This window comes from Plutella xylostella, chromosome 29 (genome assembly GCF_932276165.1).
Source record: "Plutella xylostella chromosome 29, ilPluXylo3.1, whole genome shotgun sequence".
NCBI lineage: Eukaryota > Metazoa > Arthropoda > Insecta > Lepidoptera > Plutellidae > Plutella > Plutella xylostella.
In genome coordinates, this window is record NC_064009.1 from 3506329 (window position 1) to 3528599 (window position 22271).

General features: G+C 41.7%; 2 protein-coding genes across 2 annotated transcripts; one reads left to right on the plus strand and one right to left on the minus strand.

The window, feature by feature from the left end:
* The first annotated feature begins 275 nt into the window (after window positions 1-275).
* Window positions 276-21926, plus strand: LOC105385297 (regulator of MON1-CCZ1 complex). The gene is made up of 13 exons (XM_048631629.1): window positions 276-471; window positions 615-985; window positions 1130-1251; window positions 1880-1990; window positions 2540-2670; window positions 5884-6016; window positions 6487-6587; window positions 12070-12227; window positions 12483-12627; window positions 13033-13157; window positions 13953-14070; window positions 20282-20501; window positions 21707-21926. Exons 1-13 carry the CDS (start codon window positions 352-354, stop codon window positions 21760-21762), a joined length of 1911 nt encoding a protein of 636 aa, XP_048487586.1. The 5' UTR covers window positions 276-351; the 3' UTR covers window positions 21763-21926.
* LOC119694136 (cold shock domain-containing protein 3-like) lies at window positions 10047-11118 on the minus strand. The gene is made up of 2 exons (XM_038119824.2): window positions 10564-11118; window positions 10047-10186 (listed from the first exon to the last, which is right to left on the minus strand). Exons 1-2 carry the CDS (start codon window positions 11101-11103, stop codon window positions 10181-10183), a joined length of 546 nt encoding a protein of 181 aa, XP_037975752.2. The 5' UTR covers window positions 11104-11118; the 3' UTR covers window positions 10047-10180.
* Window positions 21927-22271: the final 345 nt, after the last annotated feature.

Below are 22271 nucleotides of genomic sequence, written 5' to 3' on the forward strand. Positions count from 1 at the left end.
AAAGAAAGTATAAAAAAACGAAAATAAAAAACATTGTTATACAGTTATGTATCTATTTATGTTTGTAGAAATCTATCAAAGATAGACAGATAATGATAGTGAGCTTCCTTTTTTATTGTACTACTTTTGCCTACCGTACCGCACTGAGCAAATAAACGTGTAGGAAAAAGCGCGGGGCCGAGCATTCATTATTCTAAGAAAGAATAAATAAGCTGTAACGGCCCGTTTTTTTTTTTTAGTCTAGCAACTCTTCAAAAAACTACTAATGTCATTTTGATAAAATGTCAAAATATTTATAAAAGTTTTGTGGGTGTTTGTTTTTGTTAATATTATTTAAAATACTACCATAATATGGCTAAGTTCTCCCTAAAAGATAGTAGTGAGCATTATATAGAGTTATCAGAAACCCCTAAAAGGTTTGATGCTGATAGCCCGGTCACAAATGTTTTCTTTGACGATACCAATGGACAGGCAAGTTTTTAGTTTATTTCTACTTAATCAAGTCTATATTTTAACCCTATTATTTGTTATGGTGTGGCTAATAATTGTTTCCAAAATGGTTTGCTAGTACAAATCTATGCGTTACTAATGTTACATACCTGAACTTTATGCAGGTATTTACAGTGCGATCGGGAGGCGTAACTGGTGTGTCGGTAATTGGGATGGACGACAGCAAGTGCACGTCATTCCGAATGGAAGATAAAGGGCCAATAATCTCAATAAAGTTCTCTCCAGACCACAAAATACTGGCCATACAACGCAACAGGGATAACCAGAATGCCACAGTAGAGTTTCAAAACTTTAAAGATTTGGAACCTACCAATGTGGAATATGCTCACACCTGTAAGTGGAAGAATGCCAAGATACTGGGCTTTGTTTGGTCGAAAGTAAATGAAATTGCCTTCATTACTGACCACGGCATTGAACTCCTACAAGTTGTGCCGGAGAAGAAGCAGTTAAAGAGCTTAAAAAATACTTCCTTCAGGTAAATTACATTGAAAATATAACAGTGCTATTTATTTTTATAATATTTTTAGGTTTAGGTTTCTTTGCCCTTGTACCTTTCACTACTCTTATATTTTATTTATTCCATATTTACATATTAATGTGTTTATCAATGTAATTTCAGTGGAGCATGGTTTTCGTGGTGTTCTCAAAGTAAGATCATCTTACTGGCGGGCAACAATGGCGCTCTGCTGCAGCCGTTCTCCCTCAACGGCTCCACCATCACTAAATTAACTAAACTGGATTGTAAGTAAACAAGGATTTGTGTTCATACAATGGTAATCGATTAGTTTAAGGTATGGCTTTAAAAACTGACCCTCTGATAGTGGTTTAAAGACAATGAATTAGAATTAGTGCTAATGGTGTTATTTGATAGGGCATTTTGGTACTGTTGGGTTGGCTAGCCTTCTTTGGCTATACAGATTCAACAACATTCTTAGAATAGTGCTGGATGAGGCCCTGCTTCCACTAAAGTTATAAGGATGGGACTATGGGACACAATTTTACTTTCATGTGGCACTAAATTTTATGACAGGGTATTGAAGAGTATTCTGCACTCTTGAATTTGTCTGCCCTGGACGCATTGCATTCAGTATTCCCTGTATACATGTATAAATTCACACAAGTATATCCATTTAATCCCCCATACATTTACGGAAATCTGTTTGGTGATCCTTTTGGTCAGACACTACAATATTGATAGGTGGATGTTTACCTTTAATGATATACTACTCGTGCGAATTAACTGTGCACCTGACTGACAAAAACCAGAGGTCATATTAACTAGTTTTGTCATACCCGGCGTGACCCTTGGTTCGTAATGGCCAGGTTGCACAGTTAATCCGTAGGAGTAGTAATTATGTTATTCCTACAGTGGATGCGGCGCGGCCGGTGGTGGAGCGCGACGTGCTGGCGCTGCGGCTGTGCGGCGCCGCGTGGTGCGCCGTGTTCCGCCACGGGGCCAGCGCCGCCGCGCCCGCCGCAGGTAATGAGGACGGAGTGGTGTAGTGAGTAGTGATGATGACTGCTATGCCGAAACATAGAATAACAAGTACAGTAGTACTTTATTCTATGGTGGAAGGTTCCAACCGCGACAGATATTTGCAGTCGGTGTGCGAATCACGAAGATTGTCGTCTGTAGTCTATAGGTAATAAAATTCGATAGCAATTTGTATGAAATATTCATCAGCACCTCTGTCGGTAATGTTAGAAACTAATAAAATGCCTATAAATTCCAGTGAACTGCCTATCGAATTACAATCGACTAAACACGACAGTATTCATGATTCGCACATCAAGTGCAAATATCTGCTGAAGGTCCTTGGTTCAAACTCCGGCAGATTTTACCTCGCACACTGCAGAAGTTCCCGACTAGTGGAACGCTGTCGTGCTGGTGGCGTCTCGTTCGATATGTATCTGTGTAATGGCCGTGTCTGAGATGTCCCCACATATTATTCCATTAAAGTAACCTACCAATCTGAGCATTCATGGGTTCATCCTCTAGTACTCTAGTGTAATTGGAATTACTCCACAGGACCGACAGAAGTGTGGGTGATGCCAGTAGCCGGTCCTTCGGGCGCGCACCTGACGCACATCCTGAGGACGGGGCTGGTCGGGCGGTTCGCGCTCAACGTGGTGGACGATCTCATTGTGGTGCATCATCAGGTACAGTGCAATACATGTGAGATGACAATAGGAGGAGTTTTTGAGATCTCTTGGAAGAGTGAGGTGGGATGAAATGCCGAACGACGTGAAGGGCGTTATAGCTCAGAACACTCACTATCATCATCAGGCCGTTATCATCCACTAAACATAGGCCACTCTCAAGAATGGTCACAAAAGTTTGTGCTCGGTGCCGAGCCAACAAAATTTTGTGTGTTTGTGTCCTATCGTCTTAAGGGTCGGCAATAGGGAATCGAGGGTTGGCATTGTCATAGAATTATATAGTAAATGATGCTCTACAGCCTTGAAAAAAATCACACAGGTAGCCGAAGAGTCTAGCTAGGTGCTGAATCATTCGAATTTAAGTAAATGCTTATGGATAACTGTAAATTAATTTCGAAAAACCAGTAAATCACACTCCCGTATTGTAACAACTGTGTCGTAATTATCAAGAATTTTCATATGATTCTTATCAAATTATAAAGATAAATGCTTGGACTAGGCGCTAAATACCTTGTTTTTAAATAAACACACTCCTATTTTGTGTAAATTAATAACAAACTTGGGCAATTTTTTTCCCTCAAATCTTCATACAAATATCTATGGCGGCTTTCTGTGTTATAAAATCATAAACACAAGCGACGTTTGACTCAGTCGGCCGCTGGCCTCCAAAGAAGGGTCACGTCGGTTTAGGCAGCACTGACAGCTCGCGATCTTTTCGTGTACAGATACAAAATCACTGCACATTGGTTGTCATTGCACTTTTTCAACTTTTATGACACCAACATAATTTGATTTGAAATTGAGGAAGCATAATTCTTACACTATATTCAATACATTAAATTAAATTAGATAGTGGGCAATGTTCTCGCGTGACATTACAGTCTCGTAAAAGTCCGATGAGGAGCAGGAATATAGCGAATTGATCTAAGTGATGACAATACGTAGGAACATTAGGTTAGGATTCATCAAAAACACAGTCTCATGGTACTGGTTGAGGAATGGTCTCGTGAGGATCTGATGAGGGCAGTAACAAGGTGGTGACTGAATTTTATTTCAAAGATGTTAATAGCTAAAAGCATCGAGTTTGGGCTATTAAGTATGTTTTTCAGAGAGACAGAAAGATATTTTAGGTTTCCTCTGGATTAGTTAGGTTTACTGGGTTTACTAAATTCATTCGTAACGTAAAATTGATAATGACGGAATTTCTTCTATAGACAGTAGTTACTAAAAAAACCAACGATAGATGGCGTAATTTGCAGAAGTACCTATCTAGTCACCCTGTCACGGGGTGACTTCGGTTGGTAACTCAGAAAAAATACTATATGTTATTGCATCAATAATAAAAAAATCAAGAAAATATTCAAAGTTTCCATCCTCGCACACAAATCACAAACTCATGCCCTGTTCTAGGAGCAGGGTCTACCCTAGTGCATTTTCATGACCACTTTTCGGTTCTACCTTTTTTGGCCCAAGATTTATTTGCCTAATCTCGTATTGCATAGTAACGTTTGGTCAAAGTCTCGTTTCGCCGAAAATCGCATGGCATAAATCTTGATTAGTAAAAAGTTATTTCGCATTATCTTGTTTAGCCTAATAATGGTATGGCCAAATCTTGAATAGCCTAATAATAGGTTTATACAAAGTAATAATATTTGTTTGGCTTTAACTTTGACGGAGCGTCTGTCTATAGCGCAAACTGGTGCCTTGTATTGTTTCCGCTGTTTGGAAAACGCTCCGCTCCGCTTCGCTGCGCTCCGCTTTGGTTTTGATGAACATGTGCACCTAACACGCTCCTCCTCGCTTTGCTCGTCGTCGCACCTATCTTTAGGTTTCGATCTCATGGGGTTTGTAATAATTATTGTATGTGTATTATAAATGTATGTTGTATTGCTCGTTAACTTTCGATTTTTTAATCATTCAATATCGTGATTTTCGGGATGTATGAGAAAAAATACCACAATTTGTACATTTACTACATACTTAATATATTATTTATTAAGATAACATTAGGAGAAACAAGATTATACATAGGTATAGACGAACATACATTTGAGCAAACGAAACTTAGGTGTTTAAAGATTGTGCCTAAAGAGTTTTAGACGAAACGAGCCTTATGCCACATAATTCTTGGCAAAGTGATGGTTCGGCCAAAAAAGTTTAGACCATACGAGTTATGCGAAATGAGTTTTGGTCAATAAAGATTATGCGAGATGAGGGGAACCGCCACTTTTCACTTGTGTCCCACCGGTTTCGGTGCTCAGCGGAATTACTTGTATGGGAGAGGGAGTACCCCAATATTTTTTTGGGGTACTCCCCATATCTATGCGAAATATCAGCTTGATATCTTTACCCGTTTCTGAGAAAAAGGGCGGTGACAGACAGTCAGTCAGACAGACGGACAACAAAGAGATCTTATAACGGTTGCTTTTTTTCCTTTTGAGGTACGAAACCCTAAAAATAAGAAAAAATATTATTCTGCTATCAAAAAATATACTTACAAACATACAAACATACAATCGAAAAATATTACCCTCCTCCTTCGGCAGTCGGGTAAAAACAAGTGAGACAGGGGGTCATTCTGGACTTTTGTTCTACGAGTTTTAAAAATTAACAAAAAAAAAAACCTTTTACATAGAAACTTTGATGACACGTGACTTTTTACCATGGAAAACGAATATTTTTTTTCGCGAATTTGCAAAACTCGTAGAACAAAAGTTGTTCAGAATGACCCCTTGAGTTGAGTCATCCCCTTTCGGCTTAGTATACCCTTAGTATCTACACTTTAATACCTGTAGTTACCTTTCTACAAGTAAGTAAATACTACATTTGTTTAGAAAGCTAATCGGGTTCCGAGTATGGAGAAAAGTGGCACCCCTATTAATTTCTACTCTTTCCTGGTGCTTACCAGTGTAATTAAAAATTATACTTACCCTCAAATCACTACTTGAAAATAATTGTCAATAAAGTTGGCGAGTAAAAGTTTATGACCCACTGTGCAAACTTACATGTGTGCGTGTCACTGCGTGTGCTGTGTGAAGAGCATTGAAAACCCAAATTTGGCGGGGCACGTCACCCTGTACGGGCCCTTAAGCTTGCTAGACTATACCTAATTTTTGTTGTTGTTTAAATGGGTGGGCCTAAAGTACACATTAGTCCTTTCAGGAGTGATCCCGTGAAACATCCTCACTAAACATAAATCTCCCTCTCTTCCAGTCGAGTCAAACATCGCTAGTATTCGACATAATGGAGGAGTCCCGTCCGGAGAACAACACGGTGGTGCACATCCCGGTGGTGCCGGGCCGCGGCATGCGCCCCGCCGTAGTGGGGGACCAGCCGTGCCCTATGTGTATCCTTTTATATATTAGTTACATTACAATAACAATGCGTTTTCATAAAATGATTATATTTTTACCCGACTATGTGGTATCAAAGGGGGTCTTATTTTAGAGTTTATCGATGTAAAGTGTCTGGTTCTCCAAAATCTTATCTTATTTACACGATCGCTGCCGCTGTGTAATTTAATGTTTATAAATTTCATTTTTTTTTTAAGAATAGCTCCTGTCCAGCTGCGGTACTTGGAAGGACTTTCGTTTAAAGACGACTGGCCAAGTACATAAGAACACTCTTCATTATCCGCTGATTACATGCTATGTTGTCAACACTACGCCACAGTCATTCATCATCACGTTACCAAAACGTCACCAAGAATGTTCATTTTCATTTCATTTCTACACACACTAAATCAGAGCATACACGTATGAAATTCTACAAGACATAAATTAAATGAGTTCTGTTCCTTACATTAATTATCTCCAGACTCTGGTAACTGGGTGGTGTTCCAGCCGGACTACATGATAGACGCGCGGCTCGGCTGTCTGTGGCGCGTGGCGCTCGCGCCCGATGCTCTCGCACATCAGGTCAGTATAGGGGGTTACTCTATCTACAGGTTGTTGCAAAAAGGATACTCTATCTACAGGGTGTTCCTTACACACAGTATCCCCAGACTCAGGCAACTGGGTGGTGTTCCAGCCGAACTACATGATCGACGCTCGGCTCGGCTGCCTGTGGCGAGTCGCACTCGCGCCCGATGCTCTTGCTCATCAGGTCAGTACCAGGATGCTCTATCTACAGGGTGTTATAAAAAGGGTGCCATTATAGGGGTTACTATATCTACAGGGTGTTGCAAAAAGGGTATACTAAGCCGAAACCTATACTGTGTTTTTTCTTACTTGTCGTAGATTTGGAGCAATCTTGGAGTGTCTTTATTGTAATTTAATTACAAACTAGGTTGTATATTAAAACAAAACAACCAATGAAATACTTAGTTGCAAAATGATTAATTTCGTAATGAAACCATTGATTTTGGCTGTATATTACTTTTTTAATAATATTTTGATTAAAAAGACACACAAATATTGTTTAACTTTTGTGCCTGAAATATAAAGACAGGTCTTAGTTGTTAGACTCTTTATTATCGAATGAATAAGCGCCGCCTCCTACCCACACATGTTCGTCTTACACAATCATAGACATACCCTATAGTGTACATACACTACAATCCTCTTCACATAAATATTACTTACATATCTTATTAATTTAAGTCTATACTAACACACATGATTATTTACTGTGCCCTAACTTGACAGAAGACAATACAAATAATTTAGGTATACTATAAGTATTAATTAACGTTAACATGTAGACGAAAAAGCTCCCATGGGCGCTTAGTAGTTACAGCTATGGTTATTTGTATTTTGGATTCAAGTTCCTCGTGACCCGGGGCGGTCTCGGGGCATTGGACGGTGACTGTGGCAGGCTCACCGGTGGCGGTGGCGGTTGTTCCGTGGGCTCGGGCGGTGCGGCTGACTCTGATGACATCTGATGATTGTCTGGTGCGAGGTCGCTCGTGCCCGCGCTGTCGCCTGCGTCATGAGCCCGCGACTGCGCTGGCGAGTCCGCCTGCTCCGGCGCGCAAGACGGTAGCGGACCTGCTAAAGAAACCCTAGACCTCTGCCTTAATTGGTCAACGTGCCTATGTGTCAGTGTACCATCAGGGTTTCGAATATTATAATCCGTCGCGCCTAACCGTTCTGATACCTCACCTGCAGTCCATTTATCACCTTTTTGGTACAGTCTATACCACACCGGATCTCCTGGTCTCATATCCCGCTTTTCTCCCCCCTTATTCTCACTTTGCTTCATCTGAGCATGAACAATTTTATTTTCCCTATCTGGTTTTAACACATCTAGTTTAGTACGTAACGAGTGCCCCATCAGCAATTGCGCCGGACTATCACCAGTTGTACAGTGCTCGGTATTTCTATAATGTAATAAGAATTTATTCAAGGCTGTTGCGATATCTACGCTTTCCGATTTAGCTTTCTTAATTACCTTTTTGAGTGTTCTTACTGCGTTTTCTGCGGCACCGTTTGAGGCTGGGTGATACGGAGCGGAAAACATATGTTTTATGCCGTTAGATTGAGTGAACTGACTAAATTGACTACTGGTAAAGGGGGGGCCATTGTCACTTACCAATGTTTTTGGCAAACCGAACCTTCCAAATACTTCATTTAATCTATCTATTGTGTGAGCTGCACCGGTGCTCGGAACTTGGAAAACCTCGAGCCACTTTGATGTGGCATCTACTAGCACTAAGTATAGTTTATTATCTATGGGTCCCATAAAATCTAAGTGTAATCTAGTCCATGGGCGCGGGCACCACGGCCACGGGCAGGGTTGGTGCGCGCGCGGCGCGTCGCTGGCGGCGGCGCACGCGGCGCACGCGCGGCACGCCGCCTCCACGGTCTCGTCCACCCCGGGCCACCAGACGTAGCTGCGCGCTATGCACTTAGTCTTAACAATGCCCATATGGGGTTCGTGTAGCTCGCTAAGCACCTTTGCCTGACAACTCTCGGGAATTACCACCCGATGTCCCCACATTACACAGCCCAACTCCAAATACAGTTCATTTTTACGGTTGAAATAAGGTTTTAAGTTTTTCATATCTACATCCTTTGGCCAACCATCGCGAATGTAACTAACAACTCTGCCTAAAATATGGTCTTTAGCAGTTTCTTTTTTAATGTGAGCTGAATCTATCAACGAGGTGTCCTGCACGAAGTGCAGATAGGTTTGCTCTGGAATTCTATGATATCCAGAGTCCCTACTTTTTATAGGTAACCGAGAGAAGCTATCAGCTACATTATCCTTGGTGTTTACATCTTCTATGTCATATGTGTACGCCGATACGATAACCGCCCACCTTTGCAATCTACTGGCGGCCATGGCCGGGACACCTGCTTTGGGGCCGAAAATAGTAACCAATGGTTTATGGTCGGTTCGCAGAGTAAACTTCCTACCATACAGATACTGGTGAAATTTTTTTAAGCAAAAGATAATAGCTAGGGCCTCCCTATGTATTTGTGCGTAGTTTTTCTCGGCGTCATTGAGTGTCCTAGACACGTAGGCGACGGGGCGCTCCCCGCGCGGCCCGCGCTGCGTCAGCACGCCCCCCACCCCCTGCGCACTCGCATCGCAACTCAGTATCAACGGCTTGCTCTCGTCGTAATGCGCAAGAACTTCCGAGCTAGACAAAATTCGTTTCACTTCATTGAAAGCGCGTGCACAAGTGTCACTCCAAACCCAACTTACATTCTTTTTTAGCAACTCGTAAAGTGGAGATAATATACTGCTCATATTTTTAACGAACCTACCATAGAAGTTCACTAAACCTAGAAACGATCGCAACTGAGTTACGTTTTGTGGCTGAGCCATTTCAGACATCGCTTTAATTTTATCTGGGTCAGTTTTCACGCCATCCTTAGAAATAATATAGCCTAAATATTTAATCTCGTCCACTAAAAATTCACATTTATTTCTTTTTAGTTTAAGTCCATTTTCGCATAACCTACTCATGACCATTTCTAACGATTGTAAATGCTCCGTTATATTCCTACCGCCTATGATGACGTCATCTATGAATATTCCTACAAATGGTATTCCCTTTAATAAATTGGACATTGTTCGTTGGAATATACCGGAGCTTGACGACAGACCGTACACTAAACGGTTGTATCTAAAAAGCCCCTTGTGTGTGTTTATCACTGTGTACTGTTTTGATGACTCATCTAACACCAGCTGGTTATACGCCTGCGATAAATCGCACTTACTAAATATCACTGAGTTGTTTAGTGTGACCAGTAGGTCCTCAAATCTAGGTAAAGGATATCTGTCAACCAACAAGGCAGAGTTCAAGGTTATCTTATAGTCAGCGCATATCCTCAGTCCACCATCCGCCTTACTCACCGGCACCAGCGGGGTCGCCCAGTCCGACGCCGCCACGGGCTCAATGACGCCCTCGCGCAGCATGCCGTCCAGCTCGGCGTCCACGCGCCCCCGCAGCGCGTAGGGCAGCGGCCGCGCGCGGCAGAACACCGGCACCGTGCCCTCGCGCACGTGCAGCGCCACCTCACCACCCGTGAACCTGCCCAGTCCTCCGCTGAACAACTCCTTATGTCTGTCGAGTAAAGCATTTAACTCATCACCCGCTGATAATTGATTACATTGCAGTGACCTACTGTTATTATTACCAAACTTAGGCAAAGAAATTTCTAGCTCTGATAACCAGTGTCGACCTAGTAATGACGTAGTTCCCCCGCTTATAACAAATAGTTCTAAGTGTTTACTTATTTCATTATATTGAACTTTCGGTTTTATAACACCTAATGGGCGTAATTTACTACCATCATACAATTTCAAGGTCAAGTCACACTTTTCAATAGTCCTATGTTTAAATAATCTTTCATAAGTTACTTTACTGACACACGAAATTGACGAGCCTGTATCTACCTCCATAAAAACCTGTTTGTTATCAATTTTTATAGGTATGCTTACCGGCCTGTAGCCACTTAAGCTCAGCTGATTCAGATTCTCTTCTTCCGAGAAGTCATTTTCTGATTCTTCTTGGTCGGACGTGTCCTCAGCCTTCAGATGATGAAACGCCCTTCTGCCATTGTTATTCCCCTTGCTGTAGCCACCGCCACTACTGCGGTTGTAGGTTCGCCCCGCGTTCTCCGCCCAGTCTGAGCAAACGCGCCTCAAATGGCCCTCCTTGCCACACTTGCTGCACACCGCCTTCTTGAACCGGCAGTCCTTGAACACATGGTTCTTCGCTCCACATGCCTGGCAGTGAGCTGCCTGGGCCGCGCCCGGCGCCCCCGGCCCCCTCGCGCTCCTGCCTCCGCCACGCGGCCACGGAGCCAGCGCGTGCACGGCGCCCGCCTCCTGGACCCCGCCGCCGGCGTGCGCCCCCGCGCCTTCCGCCGACAGCTCCACTGCTGACGCATCACGCTCCGCTGCCTCCAATGCACATGCCAACTTGACCGCTTGATCAAATGTTAGGTTATCTTCGACGAAAAGACGCTGCCTTATCATGTCACTTTTTAAGCCACATACCAGTTGATCACGTAGGTTTTCATTTAAATTCGATTTAAAGTCACAGTTTCGCGATAACTTTTTTGTTCCGTAAAATAGTCTTTGATAGATTCACCCACGTTTTGTCTTCTTTGACGGAACCTGTACCGCTCCGCCATTACTGACACCTTCGGTTGCAAGTGGTTTTGTAACGTTGAAACAATTGTATTGTAATCTGTATCTGACGGTTTGGCCGGACTCAGCAGGTCACTCAGCAGCTCGTACGCCGCATCCCCCATCACCGTGATGAACATGGGCACGCGCGCCGTCTCCGCAATATTGTTGATCTTGAAGAACATCTCCAGGCGCTCCACGTACAGCTCCCAGTTGCCGCCGCGGATGTCGAACTCGCCTATCTTCCCGATCGACATTTTAATTGCACTTATTTTCCTCGTTAGCCAATGAAATATAAAGACAGGTCTTAGTTGTTAGACTCTTTATTATCGAATGAATAAGCGCCGCCTCCTACCCACACATGTTCGTCTTACACAATCATAGACATACCCTATAGTGTACATACACTACAGTGCCAAGTAAGGAAAATGGATTATACGTGATCGACGCGCGCGAGCGTGGCGCTCGCGCGCGCCGCCCTCGCGCACCAGGTCAGTACCAGGCTATATACTCTAGATTATTAGGTGAAATAAGAGGTTTCGGAGAGAAATTGCACTTTAGTTTCACAAACAACGAGCTAAAGAGAACTGTCATGGCGGTTCGTTTAACATGTATACCTACCTAGATAGAGACCAAACTTAGATTTTCGTCAGCTCTAGTGTTTCCCCTGCTGCACTTACCATGACCTTATCTTTTACGTTTAACGTGCCGAGTACATGAACCTTCATATTTAGTAATTTAGTCATGTAAGAGCAATAATGCTAGAAGTATTATCATAATTCATTCACTGAAACAAAGTCTGTAATTTTTCAGGTGCCCAAAGACGAGATCTCAAAGATAGTGGCGGTGTTACTGCGACGCACGGAGGGCAAGGACACGATCTACCGGATACTGAACCAGCTAGTAGCGGACGCGGCGATATACCTCGTCGAGCTGTCCAAGGTGTTCGACGAAATTAACAGTGTGTATAGGTGAGTGTGAATAGTGGAGTTATGGAAATGCAAAAGGTATTTTTTTGCATAATTATCTAGTACAGTGTGAGTGAAAGATCGGGCAAGGGTAGTTACCACAACGGCCGTAGCTATAGGATTCTTGCCGTATCTTGGATTTCAATAGGTCTTATAGAGACTTGTTAATCTTATACGCAAAACCATAAATAAGTCTGGATTTGTTTTCTTCCTTAATTTGTTTACTTACTCGTCTGTATTCGATTGTCTTATTTGCAGGAAATGGGCGGACATCGAGGTGGCCCGCAACACGGCGGGGCAGGAGGCGAGCCGCGTGTACGCTCCGCCTAAAGTCATCATCACACAAGCGGACATGTGTTCCCATGTGTTGGCGGCACATAACGACCATAAGCATCTTGTGCAGGTATGGAGATACTCCGTATTTATTGTTTTTTAGTTTTTATTGTATATCTGCTACTAATTTCATGTTAAAACGTAAACTAAAACACAGTTATAAATTTCAAAACTGTTCAAAAACATAAAGAGGGAAAGTGATTAGTTAACCAATAATCAACCACTGCTGGACAAATGGATCTGTGAAAGGTTGGGCGCCACTACACTGTGTTCTTGGGCGAATTTTTCGCCCCGTGAATGGAGACATCCAACTACATGACACTTCGTTTGCCTCTTCGTTGTCTCCTCTGTCAACCTCCGCAAATTACATAATTGTCAGCACGTAGCTAACACTTTTTTCCGATTGCGGTTGTTTCCCTATGTTACACTATGCATCTGTCTAATTCTAAACGCAGTTTCATTATATTTGTTGCAGGTGGTGACAGCGTACATAGCGTCCGTCTCCCGCCACGACATGACGGTGCAGCACGCCGTGGCCGAGCTGTGCGTGAGGGCGCGAGTCACGCGCGGCGCCACGCAGACTCTCACGTCGCTAGTCAGGTACACAGCGGCGTGACGTCACGACATGACGGTGCAGCACGCCGTGGCCGAGCTGTGCGTGAGGGCGCGAGTCACGCGCGGCGCCACGCAGACTCTCACGTCGCTAGTCAGGTACACAGCGGCGTGACGTCACGACATGACGGTGCAGCACGCCGTGGCCGAGCTGTGCGTGAGGGCGCGAGTCACGCGCGGCGCCACGCAGACTCTCACGTCGCTAGTCAGGTACACAGCGGCGTGACGTCACGACATGACGGTGCAGCACGCCGTGGCCGAGCTGTGCGTGAGGGCGCGAGTCACGCGCGGCGCCACGCAGACTCTCACGTCGCTAGTCAGGTACACAGCGGCGTGACGTCACGACATGACGGTGCAGCACGCCGTGGCCGAGCTGTGCGTGAGGGCGCGAGTCACGCGCGGCGCCACGCAGACTCTCACGTCGCTAGTCAGGTACACAGCGGCGTGACGTCACGACATGACGCACTGATGGTGCAACAAGCAGGTGGGACACCGCTGTAATCAACTGGGACATACTTCAGTCAGGTGGGACGCAGAAAGTCGCTCCTGCCAGGTGGGACGCCGTGCTAGTCATTTGATACGTGGCGCTCCCGTTTCAGTCAGGTGGTACTTGGTGGCGCGACAACGTGATGAGTTGAATTACTTTCTTTAGCATTTATTTAGCTTCGACTTTCATTATTTACGTAACCTGCAACCTACGTCGGCGTCGCAACAGCCAGTTTAATATTACCATACTTTTGTTTTTATTTGTATATTACAACTAACTCTGTTCCCCCTCCCCAGACGCGGTTGCCTGGCGGACGCGCGGCCGCTGGCGTGCCAGCTGCTGTCGCTGGGCCACATGGAGCCGGCCGCGGCGCAGCTCGCGCTCGACATGATGTGGCGGCTGAAGGCTTATGAGGTATGGGATGGGTAGGGGGTGTTGGCATATTTTTATACGTTATCTTTTTTATGCAAGTATTAACCGACAGGTGGTCGTGGCTGTCGGGCCCGATTATTTATCAGATCAGCGTTTTATTTGTAAATCAAGGGACAAGTGGAAATGGGGGGTAATTTTGATGCGTGGAATACGCACGCAGTACAACGATCTCTCGTGCGTGATGAAATCTGCATCATAGGTAGATTAAAAACAAACTCAGCCACTAGGTATAATGGATCGCGCATATTACCTACCTATATCGTCGCTGAAATACGGCCGCATTATATGCACACTTTTGAGTTTGCGTTATAATGTGCGCGAATCATTAAAAGGACACATTTTACAGGCTGCTAATGCTAATGCTGTGGTTAGCAGCTCTTGGATTGTGCTACATCATCTCATACATCACCTCATTGTCATCTTCAGCGTTGTGTAAACAATCAAATAGGTAGTTACTAATATTTTACATTTACGTGTTTGACAAATTACATGATATTGCTTTACATTCGCGCTCGAGCGCTCGTTGCGGCAGGACCGATTTCTTGTCTTGTTTTCGGGCGTACCTAATATATTTCGATAGTTACTTACCTACGTTTATAAATATGAACTGTTATTTAACTATTTCAAATGGATAACGTGAATACGGACAGTGAGTTAGTGGAAGACTACAATCATGATCATGTTTTATTAGACCACGACTATAACGAAAGTGAGTCAGTACAAAGTGTGAATATGGAGTTGGAAGATTTGGAGAACGGCACGCGTGCCGAAAAGCGAAGTCGGGCATTAGATCAGGAGGAGGTTTGGACGACTGTGCAACGTAGTAAAAAACGATTAGCACGTAGTATTAGTGAAGCAGGGAATACAACTATACCGGAGGAAATAATTGAAGTCAGCATAACCTCAAAAGAAAAGTTACCGAAACAAATTGGTTTAGCACGGCTTTTAAAGTCAGAAAATATAAAAGATGTTGCGAGAGTAAGGTATGTTAACTCTTATAAGGTACTTATAAGGTTTAGTTCGAGATCAAGTGTTGATGAGATTATAACCTGTAAAAATTTTACTGACAAAGGCTGGCGAATACAAAGAACTCTAGAAACTAGTATTTCCTATGGAACGATTAGGGATGTTGAATTAGAGCTCTCTGATGAACAAATATTAGAAAATCTTGAGAGTGACACCCAAATAATTAATGTTAAGAGGCTCAAACAACGAAGCGCCGATTCTGCAGAGTGGGTTGACAGTGAAGTGGTACGTATTGCCTTTCAAGGTTCTCATTTACCCTCTTACGTACGTTCACATGGAATGAGAGTACAAGTAGATCCTTACGTTTATCCTGTGACACATTGTTCCAGATGTTGGCGGTTCGGTCATAAACAAAGAACATGTACATCAGTGAAAGTAATATGTCCGAAATGTGGTAAAGATCATCCTAATTGTGATACTACAGTATATAAATGTGCTAATTGTAAAGGAGCCCACATGACACTCGCTAGAATATGTCCCACATATGTTAAAGAAAGGAAGCTACGGGAACTAATGTCTGAGTTCAACTGTACCTACAAAAGAGCTCAGACATTATACGTACCACCTGCACCCCAGTCTGCTCCGCCGTTGCTCCAAGAAGATTTTCCAGCAACTATTCACAGCCAAGATTACAGTCCTTTGCCCCCCACTTTAACAACGTCATACGCGCATGTAGCCGCCACAAAAAAAAAGCCGTCAATTACCAAAGATAAAACATCAACAGAAATACCCGCTGAGACACCTAGAAATAAAAATAAACAGAGAAACAAAAAGAAAAATAACAACCATATAGTAGACGAGTTTCTAGTATTTTCTGAGACGGAAAGTAACGATCATAGTGATCAGGAATCGAAGTGCGGTGAAGGAAAAGACAGACCTAGATTTCAAGAACTGTTTCAGAAAATCAAGAATATTATTTTGGAGAAGAGAATGTCATGGGCTGAGAAACTTAAGACTGGTGGGATAGTTATTTTAGAATGGGTTTATAATTTTGTTGTGAGTTATGTATCAGAATAGCCGCTACTAACATTATTTACTCATAATGGATAGAAGTAATCTTCGTAACTTGAATATTTTACAATGGAACTGCCAGAGCTTGAAACCTAAAATATTACCATTTGAGACAATTTTATCACAAGAGAAGATCCACATTGCTATTTTGAGCGAGACATGGTTGGAGCCGGAGAGCCCCCTTCGTATAGCAGGATATAACGTATACCGCAAGGACAGACACGATGGATACGGAGGCACCGCCATCTTAACGCACAACTCAGTAAAAGCTCATATAAATCAAGTACAGCACCCTAATACCGGAATGGAGATCATTGGGATAAGAATATTAAATTGCCAGCATATAGAAAATATCATTTCCTTATATTGTCCATCTTCAGTACGGACGGAACAAAACGATTGGGATGTAGTCTTTTCTTATTATGACAAGAAAACCATTGTGGCCGGGGACTTTAATGGACACCACACTAGTTGGTCAGTCAAGTCAGACACACGAGGCAACCACTTATTCGATGCTTCAATGGACAAGGGTTTAGTTTCCTTGAATGATGGGACCCCAACAAGACTTCGGCTAGTAAATGGTGTGCTCCAGAAATCTGCACCCGATGTGACATTCACGACGGCTGATATAGCAATGAAGTTTTACTGGAAAGTCACGAATGAATCACTCAGTAGCGATCACCTTATGATAAAACTGTCTAGCACATTAGATAGCCCTCCCGAAATCAAAAGAAAAAGGAACTATAAGAAAGCAAACTGGAAAGAATACAAAGATAGTATACAAGAGACTCTCCTTAATAACACAGACTACTTCCAGTTAATAAAAGAAAATCCACAGGAATCCTATGATAAATTTTTAGATATTATAAGACAGTCTGCTGATTCTTCCATACCTTTTATAAAAATGTGTGAAGACCCACTACGAGTAGATAAGTTTACCCCTAAACCGTACTGGAACCAGGAGCTATCCCGTGCTGTGGCTGAAAGAAGACGTGCACTGGCGGTTTTCAGAAGAAACCCGACACCGGAAAACTTAGACCAACTCAACCTCAAAGTCGCGCAAGCTCAAAAAACTATCCGGTCAGCGAAAAACAAAGCGTGGGGTGAATTCTGTGACAGTGTGGATAGTAATACTAGTGCGAGTGAGATGTGGAAGAAGATGCGCTGGTTAAAGGGATACAAATCGCAAAGGGTGCATATCAGTGAGGATAGAGCAAATGCAATGATAAGAAATTTAACCCCTGACTCAGTAGTTCCTCCTAGACCACATTTCAGCTCATTCAATGTTAATTTAACGAAACCCATATCGATACAAGAGCTAGATAAGTCGATTAAACCTAAAGACACGGCACCGGGCGAAGATGGTATATCATTTTCCATGCTGAAAAACCTTCCTGAAAATGGTAAAATATTTTTAGCTCAATTTTATAATAACTGCCTCCAATCTAGTTTTGTACCGAAACAGTGGCGATACGTAAAGATCGTGCCTATCCCTAAATCAAATGATAATAATAACGTAGCCCCAGCGCTTAGACCTATTGCTTTGATGTCATGTTTGTGTAAAATATTCCATACTGTATTAAATAATAGAATAGAGTGGTTCCTGGAGAAGGAACAATGTTTCTCTCCCTCTACCGTTGGATTTCGCAAGTCTCGCTCTTGTATCGACAGTCTGGCTCGGTTAACATCATCAATTCAGATCGCTTTTTCTAAAGATATGCTCACATTGGGTTGCTTTGTTGACATTGATAGTGCCTACAATAATGTTGAAATAGTTAGATTATTAGAGATAATGGACGGATTTGGAATAGGATCTAAAATTTGTAATTACTTGTGGAGCTTTTTGAAAGAAAGAATTCTAAATATCAATCTATCTGATGGCACTATCAGTGACAACAGAACCACTAACCGCGGCCTAGCCCAGGGAGACCCGTTATCGCCTTTGTTATTTAATGTAGTAACTGCACATATTTGTAAGAGTATACTGAATGTATGTATTTCACAATATGCTGATGATTTTGTAATATTTTATTCATCCAAGTCCATTATAGATGTTCAATCAACAATTCAAACAGCTTTAACAAGTTTTTGTTATCTTATAAATGATCTGGGCTTAGACATATCATATAGAAAAACTAAAATTTGCTTATTTCGAAAGGGAGTCAACAGAAGCGATGTTGTTGTTAAAGTCAATAATTTCTTATTTCAGTTAGTTAGTAATGTTAAATACTTGGGCATGTGGTTCGATCGGTCCTTGAAATGGGGGAAGCATATAAATGAAATAACCGAGAAATCGACCAAGTTTTTAAATATTTTAAAAGTTTTATCTGGGTCTAATTGGGGTGTCCATCCGAAACATTTAAGGCGAATCTATATTTCCATCATTAGGAGTAGAATGGACTATGCCAGCTTTCTATATGATACCAGCGCAAAAACTCATCTTTATAAACTTGATAAGATACAGAACCAAGCCATGAGAGTTATTGGCGGATTCATTAAATCAACACCAATCCATGTTATGGAAAGTGAACTGGCTTTATACCCGTTGTCGCTCAGAAGAAGGTACTTAGCAGGTAAATTCTGGCTGAGATCTCGATCTATAACCAATAACATTAACATTAAAATTATTAGTGATTTATCATATCAGTTGGCACAACGTTATTGGCGAAATAAAAATACCCCTTTACTTTGTTCCATAGAAGTAGACCTAAAAGATGTACCTATTTATTCTAGTGAGATGTTGGAAATGTATTCTTTGGATATTTGGGTTGCCGGTATAGATATACAGGATGTTATACGGTGTAATGTAGATATGGTTGATAAAGCTAAAAGACTGTTTAATATTAGTTATTTAAAAGATTTATGTATATCTTATCTAAGAGAGCATTACTGGAACTGTCATAAAATATACACTGATGCATCTAAAGAAAATAATGGAATAGGTGTAGCGTTTTTTGACTCTGAACTATTGTATTCACAGAAGACTAAGATAAGTACCAATATTTGCATAATGGAAGCAGAACTCCTGGCTTTGTACAAAGCGTTATGCTACGTTATTTCAAATCAATTTGACCGAACCGTCATTTTAACGGACTCAAAAAGCGCTCTCCTCCATGTGGCTCGGTGCACCTCGACCGTTCGAGGAGTCCCGATAGCCTACAGGATCCTGCAGCGTCTGCAGCAGGTGCGTGCGCAGGGGCGCGCGGTCTGGCTGCAGTGGGTGCCGTCACACATCGGACTAGACGGGAATGAGGAGGCGGATCGCCTCGCTAGACTAGCTGTCACTGAGGGCACTGCCCAGACCTACCGCCCTTATTTCACGGACCTGTTGCCTATAGTTAGTAATAGTTAAGTGTTATAATTTATGGAAGCAACATTTCAATGACAAGTCAGTTAACATAGGAGTTTGGTATAAGACAGTACAAAATCATCCCTTGAGAGTGCCATGGTTTGATAATTGCATACTGGGCAGAAACGAAATTGTTACGACTCTTAGACTACGTTCCGGACACATGCCACTCAACAAATTTGCGTTCTTAATGGGTAAAGTTTCATCACCAAATTGTAGTGAGTGCGGAGTGGTTGAAGACGCCTATCATATCATAGTGGAATGTGTGCGGAACGAGTCTAGAAGATTTGTATTAACCCAAAATAATATTTATGTGTGTAATGGAGGTGTGAATGCCATATTAACATATCCATTGTCTGATGAGGCACGAGCAATTGTTAAAATGGTGCAACTGGGCCTTAAAGCCAGATAAAGAGTTCCTTTTAGTTTTTAAGTTTCTGAATCTAATAAGTTGATGTTAATTTTACAGAAGTTGTAACCTAGAGTTAAGTTAGTTTCTTATTATCGTTATATGTGTTATGTTCCGATGAAGGCGACATGGTCTTCCATTGTTAGTACCAAGCTTTCTATAAAAATAAAAGATTTAAAAAAAAAAAAATGATATTGCTTTACAACATGATCGCTTACAGAGCTTCTTCATATGTTCAGAAGTATCTCCTTTATCAATATTTAACGAACATATGAGCGAGAAAACTCATGTACTACGATCACTCATGTACTACGGTGTGATTCCAGCTTCAGTTCAAAGATACGCTCATCTAATGAAATACCTACACTAACATAAATTTACCCCTTCACTCTCCACAGGAAATAGTAGAAGTCCTGCTAAGCTGGGACGAGCCGGTGAGCGCGGTAGGGGCGGCCAAGCAAGCCAGCGCGGCGACCTGGCTAGGGCTGCCACCGCGCAAGTTGCTGGCGGCGGCGGCGCACGCGGCCGAGCGTGGTGACCCTGGCGCCTTCGTGGCGGTCTACCACGCGCTGGTCGCCAGGAATGAGAGGGTTAGGGGGTCGCCGGCGTTTCTTAAAGGTATAGTAAGGTTATTTTTATATGTGTAAATACCTACACTCATGAACAATGATAAAGTTCCAGTGAAAATAGCACCAAATTAGTCCTAAACGTAAAATACTAGCTTAATAACGCCGTATGAAATATTGAGGTTTATCACAGCCATTAAACAGCGCATCAGAATATTAAAAATTTTAAAATTTTGATCAAATTTAAATTTAAAATGAATGAAATGAAAAATTGGGTCATTTGGTGTTGATACTCAGTAAGAGAAACAATTTCATTGCTCGTGAGTGTATTATAGTAGGGAAATAAATATAAGGCTTCGTGTTTTGTCAGTGTTGGTTAATATATATATAATTTTTTTGATGAGGTCATTTTTATTTTAGTGGTCCGTTACCTATATGGCATCACCTCGATATTGTTGGTAATGATGACTAGGGACTTTTATGACTAGGTATCTCTCAATCCTGATAGGATCTTAGATAGGAAATTAAGATAAATAGTGTTACAGAATAAAATATATTCACAATTGGGTCGAATAAATATATAAATAATAATAGTAAATAAATTGTGTATTTTGTTTTGGATGAAGTCATTTTTATTTTAGTCGTCCATTACATGTATTGCAATAGCTCTTCCATGGAAGTAGAAAAAAAGATTTTTTTTTCTACTTTCTTTTTTTCTACTTCCATGAGCTCTTCTATAGTTATATATCTATTGTGTCATCCAAACAAAACACATATTGTTGGTAACGATGACTAAGGCCTTTCATGAGTAGGTATATTAAATAGGATTCAGGAAGAGTTTTCAAGAATAAAACATATTCACATTTGGGTCAAATAAATAACATATTTTGTGTATTTAGCGATTGCAATATCTAGAATATGTATAGTATTTATCATGGATTAGTATCCTTGCTATCATTTTAGTACATGATATATTCGGGGATTACTTATCGCGTATGAACAATTTTCTTAATATCTTCTGTAACCTAGGACGTTTATTGTCACCATCATCATCAGCTACTGTCCTCAACTGGACATCGTAGGCCTCTTCCAAAATGTCCTCATCATCGTGAACAATCTCGGAATCTTATCTACTGATGTGTAGTTTCCGCTTAGCACCTCAATAAAGTAAGCGGGTATAGGTGCTAACATACGTGACTATGTTGATTATAGCCCACATACCTACATAATATTTACAAATTTTTCATATTGTTTCAGGGGAACAATGCGACAGCTATGTGGAGCTTTACAAGAAACTCACTGCAGAGAACTGAAAATGTATTTATATTATTACTGGTTATCAATAACTTGTAACAAATAATTTTATGATAAGAATATTTGTGGAAGGATAGATGATTGTTGAAATTTTATTGTTGATGTAAATATTATTATTACTTTATTTATGTTATATGCGAATCAATATACAATTTTACCTACATTCTCGTATTTTTTATGCACATTTCCATTAATATTTGATTGCCTTTCGACATAGTATTTAGTAGGTTGCTTGGAAAGTAGTATCTATGTTTGTCTACTTATCATTATCAGCCATAAGAGGAGAGGTCGAAACCATGAGACCTTTAGATAATGAAGTAGAATGGAATAATATTATGTACCACACACCACACAAGATGGTTTGCATTTTTCGTGGTTAGTGTTTCGGTATTATCTAGACTTGATTTATTTAGGCACTAGGTTAAAAGGTTAACTAACAGTCATTGTATTCATCCATTTGTGTCATGCAAGTCATTAGTAGTAGAATTTATAAAATGAAAAATCAAAG